At 50.1% G+C, this 20,008-nt stretch overlaps 1 protein-coding gene across 2 annotated transcripts in view; it reads left to right on the top strand.

Moving 5' to 3' along the window:
* GLT1D1 (glycosyltransferase 1 domain containing 1) overlaps window positions 1-19,472 on the top strand; it is a 99,494-nt gene extending 80,022 nt beyond the window's left edge. The window contains exons 11-12 of one of the 2 annotated variants that reach the window (XM_046641257.1): window positions 1,205-1,303; window positions 17,496-19,471. In XM_046641257.1, coding sequence (XP_046497213.1) covers window positions 1,205-1,303; window positions 17,496-17,657 — 261 coding nt within the window. In that variant the 3' untranslated portion in view covers window positions 17,658-19,471. Of the gene's footprint in view, window positions 1-1,204; window positions 1,304-17,495 lie in introns of both variants that reach the window. The other variant, XM_046641258.1, reaches the window with a different exon arrangement.
* The last annotated feature ends 536 nt before the right edge of the window (window positions 19,473-20,008 follow it).

Here is a 20,008-nt window from a genome sequence, read left to right as displayed (position 1 = left end):
AACCAGGTGAGCCACCCAGACAACTGCTAGCGATGAGATGACCACAGTGTGAACAGCACTGACTTATTAGTAATTTATGTACAGATGCTTCCGGGGTACTTGCTCCCGAAGTATTCGCTGAGCGCTTGCTGTGTGTCGCAGCTGCTCTGGGCACTTGGGCATTGGCAGTCTGCATGTCATATGAAGTCCTTGGTGTCATAGAACTTCCCTCTGCAATATACTAAGCCGCTGGGATTGGGTAATGTTACATTTCTGAAAAACAAATGTCACCCCTGTGTGACCAGGTTTTTATTATGTGAGATTGGATCCCGCAGGCAGAATCATGGTACCTAAAACATACTTGTGTATAGTAAAAGCCAGGTTATTGGTTTGCTGGGCATGGAAGCCAGTCCTGCCTCGACACCAAGCTGTGAAGGGATGTCCCTCTTACTGCCGGAGGGCACCTGCCACATAGAAGCTGGATTGGCCGAGGTAGAATAGCCAGAGGAGATTCCATGCAGGAGTCTGACATAGACCTGGAAAGAGGTGTCCTAACTCTAGACCTTTCACCTTTCTGGGTCCAGCTCCCCCAAAGTGTAAGAAGAGAGCCAGAAAAATGCAGCCTTCCTGGCAGGAGAGGCCCACCCTGAATGCTGTGCTCTCGGGCATCTTTTTGAGGTCTCGATGTTGGGCTGTGCTGGGCTACAGGGTGCCATGTGCTGGCTGACCCCAGACCTCTGGGAATGGAAAGGCTGCTCGGTGAATAACTGGAATGCTAGATCACATGCCTTCTTCCTCTCGTCTGCACGCCAGAGAGACGTGCTCGGTGCTCAAAGCCTTCATCCCACTTGTCTTGGAAGAAAATCACTCATTAAGGAAAATAATGATGGTAATTAAAAATGTATACTCCAAGCTGTCACTGAAGAGGTGTCAAATGAACATTTGGAGAGAGGGCTTCTTTGTGACATGGCAGTAATTATGTCAGACAAACTCCTGCAGTGTGTAGTTTTCCGGAACTTGCAAATACAGTAAGTAATTAAAATGCATTATGCAGTTTGGAAACCCAGTGTTTAGGCTGGGTATCATTTTGGCAAGCGGTGTTTTTTGTGAGGTGCCAGAGGTCCAGTTAACACAGGAAGTTATCCTCCTGCAAGTTGGCTCTTCTCGCCAGAGAAGCTCTTAAAATGACTGCCCAGCCTGTCTTCTTTCCTCTTCCATCCTTCAGGCCATGGATTTGGAGGTGCCGGTTTTGGCGAGGAACATCCCTGGGAATGCAGCCGTGGTAGAACACGGAGTTACGGGGTTACTCTTTTCAGAGCCTCAGGTAAGGAGCCGTTTCCCCGGGTTCAGCTTGTCTGCAGAGTTCCCGTCTGCGTTTGATTCAGAGTCTGGGATTTGCTTCTCTTCGATAGCGCCGTCTTCCTCTTATAATCGGTAGAAGCCCCGTGGGAAGCGGAGGGTCTACTCTTATCACGTGGGCAGCCTCCTAGATGTGCCACCAGAAGAAACCTAAGACCTTTCAGGAAACAGAAGACCTGAGTTCTGGTTCTGATTCTGCAGCCAATGAGCATTGGGACCTTGAGCAAGTCACTTCACCTCTTAGATGCTCAGATTTCTGATTTCTTTCTTTTTTTTTTTAAAGAGACAGTTTCTTTTTTTAAAGATTTTATTTTTCCTTTTTCTCCCCAAAGACCCCCGGTACATAGTTGTGTATTTTTAGTTGTGGGTTCTTCTAGTTGTGGCATGTGGGATGCCACCTCAGCAGGGCCCGATGAGCTGTGCCATGTCTGTGCCCAGGATCCAAACTGGTGAAACCCTGGCCCAACGAAGTGCGAGCGCGAGAACTTAACCACTCGGCCACAGGGCGGCCCCCTCTTTTTTTTTTGATCATGTGATTTCTATTCTTCCTTTTGCTAATGTGGTATATCACATTGATTGATTTGCGGGTGTTGAACCATCCCTGCATCTCTGGAGTGAATCCCATTTGATCATGATGTATGATCTTTTTAATGTATTGTTGTATTTGATTTGCTAGTATTTTGTTGAGGATTTTTGCATCAATGTTCATCAGTGATATTGGTCTGTAATTTTCTTTTTTTGTGTTGTCCTTGTCTGGTTTTGGTATCAGGATAACGTTGGCTTCGTAGAATGAGTTAGAAAACCTCCCCTTCTCCTCAATTTTTTGGAAGAGTTTGAGAAGGATGGGTGTTCAGTCTTCTTTGAATGTTTGGTAGAATTCACCAGGGAAGCCGTCTGCTCCTGGACTTTTACTTTTTGGGAGGTTTTTGATTATTGTTTCAATCTCCTTACTGGTGATTGGTCTATTCAGATTCTCTATTTCTTCTTGACTCAGCTTTGGAAGGTTGTATGAGGGTAATAATTTATCAGTTTCCTCTAGATCCTCCAATTTGTTGGCGTATAGCTTTTCATAGTATTCTCTTGTAATCCTTTGTATTTCTGAGGTGTCCATTGTAATTTCTCCTCTTTCATTTCTGATTTAATTTGAGCCTTCTCTCTTTTTTTCTTGGTGAGTCTAGCTAAAGGTTTGTCAAGTTTGTTTATCTTCTCAAAGAAGCAGCTCTTGGTTTCATTGATTTTTTTCTCTTGTTTTTTAGTCTCTATTTCATTTATTTCTGCTCTGATTGATTTATTTCCTTCCTTCTACTGATTTTGGGCTTTGTTTGTTCTTTTTCCAGTTTCTTTAGGTGCAGTGTAGATTTCTGATTTCTAAAGCAGTTGATCTTCAAATACAGTCCTCTCTTTCTAGAACATCCACTGGTGTTCAGAAGACGACCGTGCATCTGATCACTTGGAATCCCTCAGAACAGGGTACAGAATAGGCGGGACTCATGTCTGTACACGTACATATACATTTATCTGAAAGTAAAATAAGGACGGTGCAGCTGACAGTGGGCACAGTTGGTGTGCCCAGTGACACCTGCGGCACATGTGTGTTCCGGGACCTCCCGGGATGTGTGTAAAGGGGTTTACTGGTGTGGAAGATGCTGAGGGTCCAAGGATGCATCCCTGTGTGTCTGCCTGCATTTGAGCCCCTGGGGACCATGTGTGGGGCATATGCCCTTGGCCTGAGTCTCCAAGCTCTATTTTCTCCTCTGGACAAGTGGGCCAGTTATAACTGCTGCCTCTCAGAGGAGAGATGTGGGCCGAGTGAGTTGACGTTCAGGGCCGAGCCGGGTGCAGGGCCCTTGGTCAAAGCTCTGGACACCCATTCTCACCCAAAGGAGAGGCATCGCTGCGGCCTAGGCCCTGCAGGTGGTGAGGAAAACCTTGGACCTCTCCTTTGTTCTCTGAGTCTGAAGATTTTCTTGCAGTTTTATTGAGAAGTAACTGACATACATCACTCTATAAGCTTAGGGCATACGGCATGATGGTTTGATTTACATAAGCTGTGAAATGACCACAGAAGGTTGAGCTAACACCCATCTTCTCATATAAACACAACAAGAAGAAAAGGAAAAGGAATTCTCCTTGTGATGTCTAAGTCTTTAGATTTAAAAATTAGGTTCAACTTACCATCGTCTTTATTAAAGCACATGTTATAGTCAGAAATATCAGGATTTATATGTAAAAATTATAGTCAACCCAAATATTTGAAAATTCAGTTTTCCAAATTTCCTACAGCAGGTATTTAATCGCAGATTGAGGCAAGCGATCCTTTTCCCTTAGTAGAGTGACGGGTCACCCGTCTTCACTCTCTGCTCATCACGGAGTTGCACAAACAAGATGCAGTCAGCTTCGGGGCGGGGAGGGGACCTTGCTGGGAGTCAGGCCCCAACCAGTACAACACAGGTGCATTGGCTCCCCTGGAAGCAGCCAGCAGGAGCAGGGTCCAGATGATTGTCTAGTAAAAGGCATACGTCCCTAATGCCTTTCCTTTTGATGCTAACACCTAGAAGCTGAAACAATACCAGAATATGAAGAGTTTCTAGTAATTGCCTTTGATTCTCTAGACAAAGGCTTATTGCTTTTTACTGCTTTCCGGATCTCTTGAAATCAATGCTAGCCAAGCTTTAGGTCAGAGAATATTGTCTCCACCCTGGCAAAGTGGTTTTATTTTCATCTCCCCAAATACAATGTCTATTTATTTTATAGTTCAATTTCAGAGCACTATAACTTTATTGGTGAATATCTGAAAAGTCACTTATAAATGGGGGTATGAGGCTGAACAGGAGGAGGAAGGCAGTTTGGCTGTCCTGGTTTCATACGGCTTCTCGTAAGGTATTCCTTTTAATATTTGCAGATAACTCTAGTATCTCTGATATGTTCAAGCAGTTTCTGCCAGTGCCTGGATTCCTGTGAGCTAGCCGACAGTCCACAGCACTCACAAAGCTAAGTCGAGGACTTATTTTGATTCCAACACTTTGACATTAGTTTTACAAAGGATGTTAAAAAAAAAAATAGAACGCGTTGGGTTTTGTGTCGGGAGAGGCTGTGTTTCTTAACACACTTTGAGCAGGTGCGCTAGACACGGATGTCGCACGCGGCTGTGTTTTGTCTTCTTTACAGTTGCGACCAGACTCCGCCCAGCACAGGGTGGGAGCTGCTGCTTCAGACACGAGGATGCATTTTAGAGCAGTCGGTGACTGTGGTCACGTTCATCTCAACTAAGGAACGCAGGTGAAAGTAACCACTGGTTGCCTAACTCAGACGGAATTAACTAGTTGCCGATGTTTGCAAGATTTATTTCAAATATGTTTTAGAAGCAGCATTTCACTTACTAAGAAGAGACTTGTATGCCAGATGCCAGCCTTGTGAGGTTAACATATATATATATATATATATATATATATATATTTCACCGTGAAGCATTCACAGCCCTGCTAAACCTGGAGTTAGCAGTTCTGCTTGGCCTTTATCCCCTACTTGCGATGATAAAGGAACTGATACAGAGAGACGATGTCATCGGTTGTTCAGCATGGTCCATTCCCATTTCAGACTCCGCGTATCTGCTTTCCAAAACAGAAAACAAATTTTACATACATTTTGCCTGAAGGCTATGAATGGTGGTTAAAGAGCATCCCTCATCCTGTCGTTTATTTTGTGAACCTGTTTATAGAGCTAAACCAAGAGCAGGAATAGAAACGTGACTTGTTCCCTGAAAGCGGGGCCCGTTCTTGGTGGTTGTCCCCATCGGGCAGTACTTTCTGACACCAGGCCGTTGCTCCCCGTTTTGCCTTGTTGTAGGTGGGGAGCACTAAAAAGACGCTTTGGAAATGAGAAGCCACTCTAAGTTGGAATTTAGGAGTCTTGATTTTAGTTCCAGCAGTTTCACTGTCTAGCTGTGTGACCTCCAATGAGTGGCTTAACCTCTCTGGACCTCCAAGTCTTCATATTTAAGATGAGGCAGTTGGTTACTAAGTGATGGCCTAGGGAGGGGGCCACCTGGCAAGGAACTGTGGGCACCGTCTAAGAGCTGAGAGCACCCCTGGCTGACAGCTAGAAAGAGGAATGTGGCCTTGGTCCTACAACTGTGCGAGCTTGATGGAAAACTCCGAGCTCCAGACAGGAGCCCATCTTGTGAGGTGCTGATCTGAGAACCAGCTCAGCCAGGCCTGGAGCTGGGAACTACAGGGAGCGTGAGGTAACAAATGAATGCAGTTTAAGCTACGCGTGTGGCAATTTGTCATGCAGCAACAGTAAACTAGTGCCAGGGGGAGCGGGACAAGGGAGAGTCTCACACGTCGCTGGCTGCGGAGAGTGGAAGCCTGCGGTTCTGCTGACGGAGGTGGGGTCTCTAGGAAAAGAATGGTCTTAGGTGACCGACGCTTTAGATTTGACATGATGGAGGACCATTCAAAGGGATGTCGTAGGGTCTTGTTGGAGAAAACCTCGTCTGTGTCTCTTTCCCCTGAATCTTTCACTGTTCTATGAGCAGCTAGAAAGATGAGTCCATGGTGCAAGTTACGAGGGGGGACCCACTGCCCAACACTGCGAGGGAGTGTGGACCAGGTGGCCTCTCTGTCTGACGTGCTCCGGGAGCGTCCTGCTTCACTTGGAACAAAGCCCAAATTTCATCATGGTCCCCACGCTGGCCCCACCTCGCCCTGCCTCCCACTCTGGCCTCCCTGCTTTGCACCACACAGACCCTCTCTGCTGCCATCTGAAACGTTTCCCCCGCCATCTCCCTCTGACGGGGTCCTTCTCCTCATGTGAGCCTCAGGTCAGTGGTCCTCATGTGGGTCTTAGTCCAGAATTGTGCCCCTGGTCCCTGTTCACCACATTTCCCCAACTTATTCCCTTCACGGCACTCACCGCTGTGCCACATCGGCATGCTCAGCCATTTGTTTGTCCCTGGCCACCTTTCTTCCTCAGCCCCATGCCTGAAAGCGTTCGGTCCACGAGAGCAGTTTCTTCAGCTGTAACACAGAGGCAGGAGCATCCTTTCCAGATTCTGTGTTCTGCGTCCTGCAGCCCTGGCAATAGGACGGGGCCTGGTATGGAGTGTTTGTGGACAGATGGAGGGTAAAAGCAGGGACCCAGGGTGACAGCTGTTTGGGTAAAGATAATGGGGAATCTGGAAGGAGAGGAAGTTCGCTGTGGGGAGCCTGTAAGAAAAGCCTACTGAATCGAATGCAAGAAACGTATCTCAGATTTTTAACACAATGATGATTAAAAAGACTCAGCTGTGGTGGGAACAAAGTAATCTCTATTTTATATGCTTCACCCCTGGAAAACTTCAAGTGAAGCTTCCCAAACCTATTCAATGTTGATTTTTCATTATCACAACAATTCCATTTTTCTTCTTTTTAAAAAGAAAAGAGGCAAGCTATTTCATAGCTTCAAAATTAAAATCCACTTCACGTGTAATAGAAGCTGAATCCATACCCTCTCTCAGAGTCAGACTTTAAAGTGTAGCCCGAGCTCATTTTGCTGGGAGGTTCGGTTTGTTTTTCAGACAACTTTGGAAAAAAATAAATTTTGGGGTGATGTGGAGGAGGATGGTAGCTACCATTGATTGGCTGCATATTATGTTCCAGCCACTGTTCCTAGTGTTCAACACGGATTTACACTTTCATCGAAGTTTGTTTCTTTTTTCTTAGACGGTACTGACTTTGATAGGCAATCAACAGTTTAATGTTTGGAACAAGTGGGGCGTGATGGAGAAGTATCCGTCTCCGAACTTTTGGTCCGGCAGAGCTGACCTCGAGTGTTGGATCTCGAGTGTCCACTTGACATCCGAGTGAGCCTGGACACGTTTCTTATTCCTCTGTGCGGTCCTTCATCTGTAAGATGGAGATGATGTCCCTCTTTGGGGACTAACCGCGAGAAAGCCTATACGGTGGAGTCTCGTCCTCCACCTCAGACGAAACCGAGTCAGTGGTCTCTGCGGCTCCTCCTGCTGACCTCCCGCTGGGTGGGGCCCTGGCTGCTCCTCAGGAGCCCAGTAATCTTTAAGCGCTGGAATCACGCTCAGCACAGCGAGACGTTCCTATGGAATTCGGCGAGGCGGTTCGCCAATGTCATGCAAAATGTGATTTCTTATTTTTCTTATTTTTTAACTTTTTAACCAAACGTATGTAATTTTTGGATGTCAGATGCACCTGTAATTCATCTGCACCCAACCGTGCCTCCTAAATGTGAACGCACAGATGCCGGGCGCTCCCACTGTTGACTGGATTGCATGTAAGCCCAGAGGAGAACCTGGACAAACTGTGGGAACTAAATTAGAAGGCGACCCCAAAATTTACGTACATGGCTTTGTAACTTGGGGGACCATATAATTTATTGTGCAAAACCAGGGTATGAGGGGGAGCGGGGTGTCATCGATGACTGTGCCAGGACAGCTGCCGTCCAGTCACGGATGGAAGTTACAGCTTTCCAATAGCCTCATTAAGAAAAAGTGAAAAGAAACATAATTCGTATTAATAACATATTTTATTTAATCCAGACTTGTACCATCTCAACAGGTAATCAATATAAACACTTGTTAATGAGATATTACCTTCTTTTTTTTCATACGAAGCCTCTGAAATCCCGTGGATATTTTACACAGTAGCTCATCTCAGCTCGGAGGTTAAATTTGTATCGAAATACTTGATTTGCATGTAGACTCCGTAACATTTACAGCTGAAAAAGCAGACTCGCACACCCAGGTTGTTCAAAGTTTTGCAATATCTGAACTGAGCACCAGTTTGGAAATTCAGATCGATTGAAATTAATGATGGACAGTGCCGTTCCTCAGGTGCACTGGCCACGTTCCAGCAGCCCCGAGTGGCGGTGGCTCCAGGGCTGGGAGCCCGGCTCAGCAGCAGGAAGCAAGTGACCGACGGGGCTGGTCCTCCCCTGCGCCCGGTGCTGTGGGAGCCCTCTTCCGCTGTCTTATCTGTTCCCCGAAAGACCCCTGTCGGGCATTGTCCTAATGATCCCAGAGAGGCCAGGCCGTTCGCCTGAGGTCACGGGGAGGGGTGGGGTTGGACTTGAACCAGGCTGTCTCACTGCAGAGCCCCTGCCCAGCCAGATCTGAGGATGTTTACACAGGATTCCTCGTCCCCTCCCTCCCTCTCCCGGGGCTGCCTCTGCTCCAGTCTCAGTGTCTGTCTCTCTCTGTCTCTGTCTGTCTCTCCTTCTCTCTCTGTCTCTCCTTCTTTCTCTGTCTCTGTTTCTCCCTCTATCTCTGTATCTCTGTCTCTACTTTTGTCTCTGTCTCTTCTCCTTCTGTCTCTCTCTGTCTCTGTCTCTCCTTTCTCTATCTCTGCCTGTCTCTTCCTCTCCCTCTGTCTCTCTCCCTCTCTCTCTGTCTCTGTGTCTCTCTGTCTCTCCCTCTGTCTTTCTCCCTCTCTCTGTGTCTCTCTCTCTCTGTTTTCTCTCTCTCCCTCTATCTCTCTCTCCCTCTCCCTCTGTCTCTGTCTCTCTCTGTGTCTCTCTGTTTCTCCCTCTGTCTCTCTCCCTCTCTCTCTGTCTCGCTCTGTCTCTCTCTGTCTCCCTCTGTCTCTGTCTCTCTCCCCCTCCCTCTCCTCCTCTCTTGTTTGGTGAGAGCGGACACTTTTCTCTAAAGGACTGAGCTCACCACTCATTTGTCCGAGTTCTTGGGGCAATCAGACCTCTTCCTAAGACTTGGTCCTGCTTTGCTTTCTCTGCTGTGGCCCCGTCACTGGGGTCAGGGTGACCCAGATGGCAGGGGGAGGAAGGGGAAGCCTCGGGTGGGCCACAGCGCGAGTGTGGCACGGAGCCGGGCTGGGCGAGGTGAGGAGGACGAGGACGGAGCCACCAGGTGGGGCTCACTGCTTGGGAAAGGCCAGGAGGGCTGGAGATCTGCCTCGCTGAGCCCGTGTCCTGACTCCGGCTTCCGGGGTCTGCAGGACCCCCCCGCCCTCCCCTCTGCTCCTGCCCCCCCAGTTCCCGAGCACAGAGCCCACTCACCTCTGGCCCGTCTCCCCAGGAGCACCCTTCCCGCCCTTCCTGCGCTGGCTCCCAGCAACCATTTCTTGGTGTCAGTGTCACTTTCTGGGAGAGAATCTGGGGGCTGCCCAACCTCAGTGGGCTCCAATCCCTGATATTCTCTGTCACCACACCTGCGTTTCTCCTTCCTGACACTCTGCACGATTCACAAATGTGCACCCGCTTTTTTGCCAGCTGCCTCCTCCAGCAGACTGGAGGGTCCCCGAGGGCGGCGGTCGCCTTGCGTATTCCCCGGTGGCCCCCTGTGGGCATTCACACACAGTGGGTGGTCAGGAATGACCAGGAGAGAGGATTACACCAGGGCGTCAAAGGGGTAACCTTCCCAGAAAGAGCCTGTTGTTGTTTCCGTTCGAGGTGAAGCTGCACGGCATCCACATGTGGTTCAGCAGCTTCTTTTCCTGGTTTCTCTGCAAAGTAGCAGATGACGGTCGTTCTGCCCAGGCATTGGCCCGTGTCAGGCTTGGTGTCTGTGTCCGGGAGTGTTCCTGGAAGGCTCCATCCTAATCACAGCTTCCACTGCTGGATGCCCCACAGAGAGTGCAAAGGGGCAGCTGTCTCCTTATTGGGCATTTAGACTTGGAGCACAAACGCCTTTGCTCGGAAGTTCATTCTCTCTCTCTTCCTCCCTCCCTCCTCCTTCCTTCCTTTCTCCTAATTAATGCACTGCTGTCTTTATTTCCCCTCCTCTGGGAGCTCAACCTCTGCTTTGAGTTTTGGTTGGGGGAGCCATCTCTCCTTTTTTCTTTTTTGCTGAGGAAGATTAGCCCTAAGCTAACATCTGTGCCAATCCTCCTGTATTTTTTGTGTGCGGGACACCTCCACAGCACGGCTGGTGAGTGGAGCAGGTTGGTGCCTGGGATCTGAACCTGCAAACCCTCAGACCTTTAACCGTTCGGCCACAGGGCCCAGCCCAGGAGCCATCTTTTTAACCGTAGACAGGGATGGTCTCTATAATTCTTCCCAGATCTCAGTGGCACATGTGAAGCCTCTTTCCGAGGGCGTTCCTTCTCCATGCCTGAAGGAGCAAGGTCTCTGCTTGGCTCCGTGGCCTGGAGCAGCTTGGCCCTTGTGTGGAATATAGCCGGAGGATGCCCAGGGGATGTGTGGGTTAGTGGTGAGAGCTGCTGTAACAGAGAAGGCCCTGATCTGGGCTCAGCGTGGGAAGACCTGGTGTCTGCTCTGCTCAGGCCAGAGCCCCTCTCCCTGGGCTGTGAGGCGCCTTCCCCATCATTTCGAAGAGGCCCAGGCTCCTCCCACATGCGGCTCCACCTCCTCTCAGGCACCCAGAGCCCCACGTCTGGGAGGCAGCTGGGGAAAGAGAAGAGGAGTTAGGGGGGTGGGTGCTGGAGCAAGAGGGGCAGACACTCCTGCTCACGTGCCATTGGCTGGAGCTGTCACATGACCCCCCCCCCCCACTGCCACCTCTTGGACTGCTGCTCCTGCTTTCTGCCAGGTTTCCTCTAATTGTTCCAGAAAAACACTCAATAAGACGGCTGACACCTGCGGAGTGCTTGCTCTGCAGACACCGCGTGCGTCACATGGATTATCTTGTTTAATCTGCACAAGGACAGACGTGCTATTATAAGCCCACTGTGTGGATGAGCCCACAGTTAACTGCCTCAAGATCTCACTGGGAACCACGGTGGGGCTGAGGTTCAGGCTGTTCTTTTTTTTTTTTTTAAAGATTTTCTTTTTTCCTTTTTCTCCCCAAAGCGCCCCTGTACGTAGTTATGTATTTTTAGTTGTGGGTCCTTCTAGTTGTGGCATGTGGGACGCTGCCTCAGCGTGGCCTGACCAGCGGTACCACGTGCGCGCCCAGGATCCCAACTGGCGAAACCCTGCTGCCGAAGCAGAGAGTGTGAACTTCACCACTCGGCCACGGGGCCGGCCCCCGTGCTGTTCTTAAGTCTTACTCTCTCTAAATCAGGATGAATTGTTTCTAATCTTTTTTGTTAAAAATAAATTTTATATCATACAAACATTTTTAATAGAGAAGTTGACAACATAAAAATTAAATGTAAAAATATCCATAGTTTACAATTTGAAGACAAGCTCATATTTTTCCAGAACCTTCTTTTCAGGGCACAGACACGCATGAGTATCCCTTTTGTAGAAGACCCATTTGTGCGGGGAATTCCGTGGCCGCTGGGTTCCGTAACGCACGCGATTGCTGTTCGGTGTCAGCTGTCACAGCTGCCAGCCCAGCCCTCGGGGGGACCTCGGTCCTTGTCCCTGCCCCCACAGATGAGGAGACAGGAAGCTTCCTCTCCCTGGCGTTCACGGCCCGCGGGGCGCGTGTGAGTCAGAGCAGCGCCGCTGTCCGGGGAGGGAACGCAGCGCCGTGGTCTCTGGGGCCGAGTTACTTGCCAGTGAGAACCGGTGTTTTATCCCGTGTGCTGAGTCAGGAGACTTGGGACATTGAGTCAATGTGGCCAAAGGCAGAGCCAGTGGATAGATCTGAGGGGGTGAGTTCTGTCCCCAGCAACTGGGCGGCGTTTGGACACTCCTGTGGACAAGGACAGTGGCCACCCGCTGAGGCGCTGCTCGTAAGAACTCGTGAAGGTGGTGTTTGTGGATTGGTGGCAGCCACGTGGGGCTCAGCCGCAGAATGCCGACCAGGGGCCTTTGCTGGGTCTGGAGGGGCCTGCGCCTGCCGCTCTGCCCGGACCCGGGGTGGGCCTCTCCCAAGTCCGCTTTCCTCGGATGACTACCAGCGAGCCCTCGTTCCTCTCGTCTCCAGGAGCACGAGCAGATTGCCTCCACTGGTTTACTTCCACGATTCTTAGGGCTCTGCACGTTCCCCTGACTGTCTGCCAAGGTGGGTCCTGTGCCCACTGGAAGGTCTCCTGGGCCCCCTCTTCTCCCTCCCTGCCTCTCTTCTTTCCCACCTCCTGAGCATGTCAGGGGAGCAGAGTGACTTTCTGCGGACTCGTGCATTTCCTATGGCGCTGTGTTAGGAGTCGGAAGCAAGAGAATGAGAAACACAGAAAATGTTCACTGTCCTTGTTTTCAGTTTCATCACCAGTTCCCAGATTTCATTGATCCGTGCGGTAGCTCTGTGGGTTTGGCTCCATCCATCTGTGATGCAGCCGAGCCCAGAGGAGGACATCCATCGGCTCCGGGCTGGACTTATTCCCCTTTCTGCCACTTACTGCTGGGTTACCTTGGGCAGGTTCCTGGACCTCTCTGTGCTCCTGTTTCCCTCACTGTGAAAGGAGTCATAGTAATAGCACAGAGGCCTAGTCTCTTTCTGCAGTTCCAAAATCCAAAAAGTGTTTGAAAAATCAATTTTAGTGTGTGTGTTGCCAGAAACTCAGTGGACAGCCAACTTTCATCTCAGCTGGTGTGACGTTATCTGTGGCTTGTTTACCCTGCTCGGTGTGACTATTCTGGTGTGTTGTTGCTGGAGGGCATATGTTAATAGAGGATTAACCACGTTACTAATCCCCCAAATCCTGGGTTCTGAAACCTGGTCTGTTACCTGGTCGTAAGCGCTTAATACCCACTGGCTATTGTTACTGTTGAATTCTGGCCGATTCTGGCCTCTGCCGGCGCTTCTTGGCCAGAGACCAGCTGTCTCCTTAGAGCGGCGTTAAGAAACCCGTGCGTCCCTCGAGGAGGCTTTCTCTATGACTCAGTCAGGAGCAAGAGAGAATTCAAAGGGGGTTAACTCTCTCACCGAGACATTCACGGTCGTTTACTGCCCCTTCCCCACCACCTCGCCCGTGCCACCTGGGAGCGGTGGTCTAGAACAGCCGCCCAAGACCCCAGCACTCTGCCCCACCTCTCCTGTGTTCTCTGTGTTCAGGTCCCGGTCTCTGGGGGGATGTGTTAGACACAAGCTTGGGTGTCGTCCCAGGAAAGGGCAGAGCTTCCGTGGTGCGCCCTGAGCAGACAGGGCTTTACAGGACGAGTCACGTTAAAGTGGGCCCCAATCCGATATGACGGGCATCCTCATGAGAGGAGGGAACTCGGGCAGAGAGACACCATCTACACTGGGAGAACATGGCCGTCTACGCACCCAGGAGAGAAGCCAGGAACAGTCTCCCTCACGGCCCTCGGGAGAAACCAACTCTGCCGACCCCTTCGTCTTGGACTTCCATCCTCCAGCGCTGAGAGAAATAAGTCTGTTGTTTATAAGCCACTCAGTCTACGATTTTGTTCTAGCAGCCCGAACAGACTGAGACGGCATCCCTGGACCCCACCCAGCCTACCCAACAGAATCCTGGAGACTGGGGTTTGGACGTCTGTCTATCTGTGTGTATTCATACACGTAACACGCATGCGCACGCACGTACATGCATACACTCACAAGCTCCATACGAGATTGTTACAGCAAAACTTGAGGACCAGAGGCAGAGACTGAGCCTTCCTTGACTGCACAGTCCAAGCAGAAAAGCCCAAGGAAAGCCAGAGATCTTAAGGACAGTCTTCAGAAACCTCCCAGCAACATCGCCCATCGGTAAGTTTTCGTATCTGAAGCCCCTGGAGAAGCAGCTTTGAGGCTAATTTAACACACCGAGCCTGAAGTGCAGAGTTTCTATAGGACTGACTTCAGCTTCTCTCGGTAGAATAAGTGCCTGTCGCTCACCGAAGGCCGTCAGAATGCGACACTCTGTAAAACCGCCCCATGCTCCGTCTCCCAGCTCCCGCGTGCTCTCTGCACGAGGCGTCTGCTTCTCACGGAAGGGTGCCCTCCTGCCCCGTGGCTTTCAGGGGACGTCGTTTTGAGAAGGGCCCCACTGGGGTTTAAACATCCATTCTGTAAAACTGGCACTGCTTCTCAGCCCGGGGTGTTGGCGGCGCCTCCGTTGTTCGGGCCGGTCAAAAAAAAAAGGATTCGTGGAGAAATTGTTCCCTGGCGGTTACAGACGACTCAGAAGGGAAGAAAACTCTGAAAATGGTCAACCGCTAATCTTATTATGAAGACAAAACCATGTTCTTCTGCATGATTTTTTTTTAAAAACTTCAGAAATCTACAACCTAAGCCAGGCCTTGCATACCTGTGGCCCTCGGATCACTCTGGTCCCCACATGTGTTTTGTTTAGCTTGCTGTATACTTAAAATTTTGAATTTCTTGGGGCCGGCCCCGTGGCTGAGTGGTTAAAGTTTGCACGCTCCACTTCAGCGGCCCAGGGTTTCGCTGGTTCGGATCCTGGGAGCAGACATGACATTGCTCATCAACCCATGCTGAGGCGGTGTCCCACACAGCAGAACTAGAAGGATCTACAGTTAGAATACACAACTATGTACTGGGGGGCTTTGGGGAGAAGTAAAGGGAAAAAAATAAAGAATATTGGCAACAGATATTAGCTCAGGTGCCAATATTTAAAAAAAATTTTTTTTGAATTACTTGTTGGTGTTTAACATGGAATACTTTCACATAAATGTCCAGAATGTAGACTTCTCTGGAATAACATAGGAAATGCAGCAACAAGTGTAGGCCTGCGTTCAGGTGGCACTGGGGTCAGGCACCCCCCGCCTCCCCACTTGGCCCTGGTGGGCACTAGGGTTTCTGAAGCTGATGTAGAACCGTGTCTGGATCTCTTATGGGATGGAATTCCCATACTCGGTGTCTGTTTCCTTTTAATTGTTTTAGCTTGTGTACCCTTTCATGCCTTATAAAGAGTAGATCATTACATTGCATAAGGCCCTCGATGAGCACCCCACCCCAATAAGTATCTGGCATTCGGCTGATCAGTTTTCTGGCGAGTTCTACAGCTGGCGGTTACATGAAATCTGCTGAACTGTGGTTAGAATGATGGTGGACTGACGCACGTACTTGTCCCACAGAAGTTTTCAGCAGCTCTCGTTTCATGGTTCTTCAGTCCCTGACGAGGCGTGCCCCACGTGGCTGGTGGTTGCTGTGGGCAGCTGCTGGGTAGCGCTGTCCACATGGCCTCTTGTCCTCCGGGAGACAGCTCAGGCTTCTTCAGGTGGCAAGAGTGCGAGCTGTGAGGGCTTTTGAGGCTTTGCTTGGAAGTCAAACTGCGTCAACTCTGACATATTCTGTTGGTCGAGCAAGTTACAGGAACAACTCAGAGTCAAGAGTTGAGCAAATGGACCCCTCGCCTCAGTGGGAGGAGTGGGAGAGGCATATTGCAACGAGATGTGCACACAGGGGTGGAGGGAAGGCTGCCCCCGTCTCTGCACACAGTCTGCCCTGGCAGGCAGGTGGCGGGGTCTGTGCCAGCTCGCACTGCTCCTTGTCCACAGACGTGCGTTCAGCCTGTTGACTCGGTCGTGATGGAGGAGCTGTCTTAGCCCAGAAGAAGATAATCCCAGAGCCTCAGGGAGTGCCTCTTACCCTTCAAGAATGAGGTTTTCCTTTTCCTTTCTTGATGCTGCTTCTTTTCTTTCAGCCACTCACCCAGGGTTTTATCCTGCTGGCCGTCAAGGCGTGCCCCGGTCCCCGCCAAGTCCCTGCTGCCTCACTTACGTCTGTGCTTCTGCTCGGTCTTTTATGCAGAGAGGAAAAAGTGCGTTTTATCACATCCTGTTCCTAGAAATGCTATCATTCAGGGTTTGGTTGTAAAATGCTCAGCCTTTCTGGAGAAATCCTAAGGGGGTGGCTTTCAGCCAAAGTCTCTGTGTCCGATCAATCACAGACATGACCGGCGTCATGAAAGAATAACGAAAGGCAAAGCGTCTCGGGGAATTCTAATGAGAACGTTGTTCCACAGTGAGACGGGGATAAATAAGCCATGTTTTTATTACAAAGAGAACGCCAGTTTACTGTAAGGTGTATACATAATACATAAAAACAGAACTCCACTCCGTCACAAATACTGCTATTTATATTGCTAGCTGTAAAAGGCATTCAGTGTTTAATTAACAATAATTTTGAGAATATGTGGACGTCCCTTTCAAAAGCAGAGCACCGTGTCTGCTGCTCCGGTGTGGCGCCCTCGCTGGAACTGACGCAGGCTTTGGGGAACCGTGGTGGGGACCACAGCGAAGCCTGTGCTGTGTCTGCATGGTGTTGACTCGACCCTCTCAACACTCCACCAAGCAGATGCTGTTATTATCCCTGCTTCAAAGATGAGGAAACTGAGGCACAGAGAGGTTAAAGAATGTGCCCAGTATCACTCACAAGAGGGTCACGTGTGAATTTAAACCCAGGCCTCCTGGCTCGTGGACCCTGCTCTTTGCTTCTGTGAAAGCATAATAAATAATGAGTGTTCCCCTCCTCTCTCTGAATACTCTTCAACAATCAGCATAAGTCTAATTCTTTCCAATTGTGAAAGGCTTTGATTTAAAACCTGGTCCGCAGGCCCATTTCCTTACTGCGCTGTGTCTGTGAGCATCAGTACGTCATGAGCATACGCAGAAATACCGTCGGAGCTGAGCGACGGAAGAAATGGTGGGAATGGCAAGGACAGTTAACTCCCCTCCCCCTCGCTTCTCTTGTGGAGTCTGGGGCTAGGCTGGGCTTACCAACCAGGTGCCTGTTGACCCCATAGGGGTGACTGATGTGGGACTCAGAGAGGTTAACTAGCTCACTCAGCGCCACACAGCTAAGTCATGTCTTGTAGAAAGATTGAGGCCAGATCTGGCTCTGAAACTCCGTGCTCGCCATTACACCAGAAGATGCCCATAGTTTGAAGACACACTCCTCGCTCAGGAAAGATGGCAGAACCGATACAATGAGAAACAAATGGGGCTGAAGTGGTATTGGATAGTGTATAGGGACTCAGATTCTGGAGTGAGACCCAAGTTTATATGTCAGCTGATACTCATAAACAAGGGAAGAAGTTGTGAACCTAAGAGTCACTGTAGGGAAAAGAGAAATAACAAGTTTTGGCAATTTAGGGAAGAAAGACGAAGGAAGTATAATTCGATGACACTGATATTTTTCCACGGACGTTCATCCTAGCATGTGTGCGTGTGTGTATATATGTATGTGTATGTATATAATTTCTTACTCACTCCCAGTGTTTGCATTCACTCTGCTCCCCCGAAGGTCACTTTCTTTGGAGTAAAGCAGTGGACAGAGGAGAGACCAGGAGCTATGCAGACCAGACCTCTGGATGACTTTGCAAACCCGCCTTCGCCAATTATTTACGTCTCCTTCTCTTCCGCCCCCTTCTCTGCAGGAGTTTGTCCAGCTGGCAAAGAGGCTGGTGAGGGACCCTGCGCTAGAAAAAGAAATCGTGGCCAATGGCAGGGAGTATGTGAGGACCCACCACTCGTGGCAGGCGGAGAGAGACACCTATCAACGCCTCGTCAGGATGCTGGAGGGAAGCAGCGGGCACTGAGGGGAACTGCCCGGTGCCCGTCCCCAGCCAGTCTGCGTCCACCATCAGATGCACGGCCTGGGCGAATCCCCAGAGCAGAGCTCTGGGCCAGCGGCTCCAGTCCACCACAAATCGAGCCAGTTTCGTTGGAATCGTAGATCCCTCAGCTGTAAGGCAGAACCTCATCTAAAGCACTGTGTGCTCCCAGATAGCATGCAGGTGTGTTTACGGGTCAGTCCTGACGGCATGCAGAAGCTCCTGGGCTCATTGGGGTGAGGTGGGTACCTGGTTGTAAGGAGAACTGGGGAGAGAATTGGACTTGCTGCTCCAGGACTGTCTATGGACAATAGGGCCCCATGTAAGCCATCACAGAGCGGGCACCTCTCCCCCGTCTTCCAAATGACCTATAACCCATCATTGTTCAAAAAGCAAAAACAAAAACACACACCGACTGAAGGCAGTCCTGCCACATTTAACATGGTGCAGCCTCTACAGCAAATCCGAGGCCCTGGCAGGCGTGCGGGGGCCCACAGGTTGCACGGGTCTGCTCTCTCCACACGAGACACAGCGCTGTGAGTGAGGCCACGGGGCACATCTTACCCTCCAGTTACAGGACCCAAAGATGGTGGGAGCTCTCTGGGAAAGCAGGCAGCCACCCCTGTGGGCTCCGCCCTCCTCCCCATCTGATGTGAGTTGAAAACTGGCTTGGAACAAGGGTCACATCGCCCGTAGCCTGGAAGACACTCAGTGACCCGAGACGGAGCCTGGGTCTGTGGGTTCAGTGCAGGTGTCCCTTCCCTCCCAGCATCAGGAGCCAGGACAGGTGTCTAATGGGTCCAAGATTCCAGCCCATCATAGGACTGGCACTCGGGGCCCGTGGGATGTTCTCCAGCACACGGTGAGTTCAGCCCAGTGTAGCCGTCACTGGAATGACGTCCTGGCCGCACCAGCACAGCATCCCTGAGCACAGCTTTCTCCTCCGCTGGTTGCGCTGGCCCGTGTCGGATCCTGAAGTCGCTGCATCCTAGAGGACCTTCCGACAGTGAGTGGGAGTGAGTTGTTCCACGGCGTCATGTGAGGGAAGCAGTGGGCATGGACGGGGAGGAGAGCAGAGAGCCTCGGAGCCTGTTGGAGGAAGGGTTTTGTCAGTCTGTTTAGGTGCCACAACTCTGGAGGGAGGAGGGGCGACCAGCCTCGGGTTTGAGGGCTCCTTGCACTCTTTGCTTTCCAACCATCGTACTCAAAAATGTAGGCCAAATCTACATCCTGTTTTTAAAAGAACAAACCTCAAATTAAACTTCTAAACTCTGATGACTTCGGGATGACAACAGCACGTTTAGATTCTGTGCCATGTAACAGGATGTGTCATTCTGCCACCTCGACCTCAGAACAGAGTCACTTTCCAGAAAGGCAGTTAACAGGGACAGCAGACGCTCCTCACTCCCAGCATGCGAAGTTCTGCTGAACAGGCCCTCCTTTCGTTGGTGTGTCTCAGGGGCACTGGGTCAAGGCTCCCCTGTCTGCAGGGAGGGAGAAATAGAGCCCCCACCCCCGGAGGATGGCTCCGTCTGAATCTGGAATTAGCAATGCCGCCCAAAGGAGGGGTCCAGTGTCATCCCGGGTACGTCCACGGACGCTGCTACTTACAAAATGCTGGTTGTCTGGAAGCCGACTCTGTTCCTTGTCGGATGATGTAGCTGGTTGAGTCCACTGTACCTCAACATCATTAATTTATGTCTTGATATAAACACGCACATACCTAACACACTTTGGGGAAGGGCATGTTGTTAAATGAATAAACTCTGTCACCATCAGCTGTCCAAAAATAGCCTCTGTTGGTTCCTATTGTGAGCAGTGTTCTGAAAGAAGCAGACCCCGCCATGCCCTCCGGCCCTGGCACTTTCAAAGGAGACACTGACATGCAAGCATCTAATTAAGGGGGTTTAAAATGCAGTCACTGTTTTGATACCAAAGTAAAGATGAAAAAAATACTCTCCTGTAAATGTTCTAAACGCTTTCACTTTCCTACTCAGTTAACTTTATGTTAAACATTTTGTGGGTAGTTTTCAATTTGCCGATGTCCAAGTTTGAATGACTCCAAGAGTAAATTTCTAGATAGAACTGAGATATACTAGAACCTTTGAACAGGGAGGAAACTGCATTCAACATAGCATGGTGTCAGGCAGCAAAGCGGCGTTGCTTACACGTGGCTCATAGTCGGTGTGATGGGTTGGCACTTACAGCTTCTCCCTGAATACCCTCTCACCTTCCTGCACCTTCTCAGCAAAGCTAAACACGACAACACCCTTCTGATCTGAAAGGTTCACCATGTATCTTAAGGTTCACAAACACAGGCCAGATAAGCTCTCCTT

This window comes from Equus quagga, chromosome 15, assembly GCF_021613505.1.
Source record: "Equus quagga isolate Etosha38 chromosome 15, UCLA_HA_Equagga_1.0, whole genome shotgun sequence".
In the NCBI taxonomy this organism is placed as follows: domain Eukaryota; kingdom Metazoa; phylum Chordata; class Mammalia; order Perissodactyla; family Equidae; genus Equus; species Equus quagga.
This window is presented reverse-complemented; position numbering and strand designations above follow the sequence as displayed.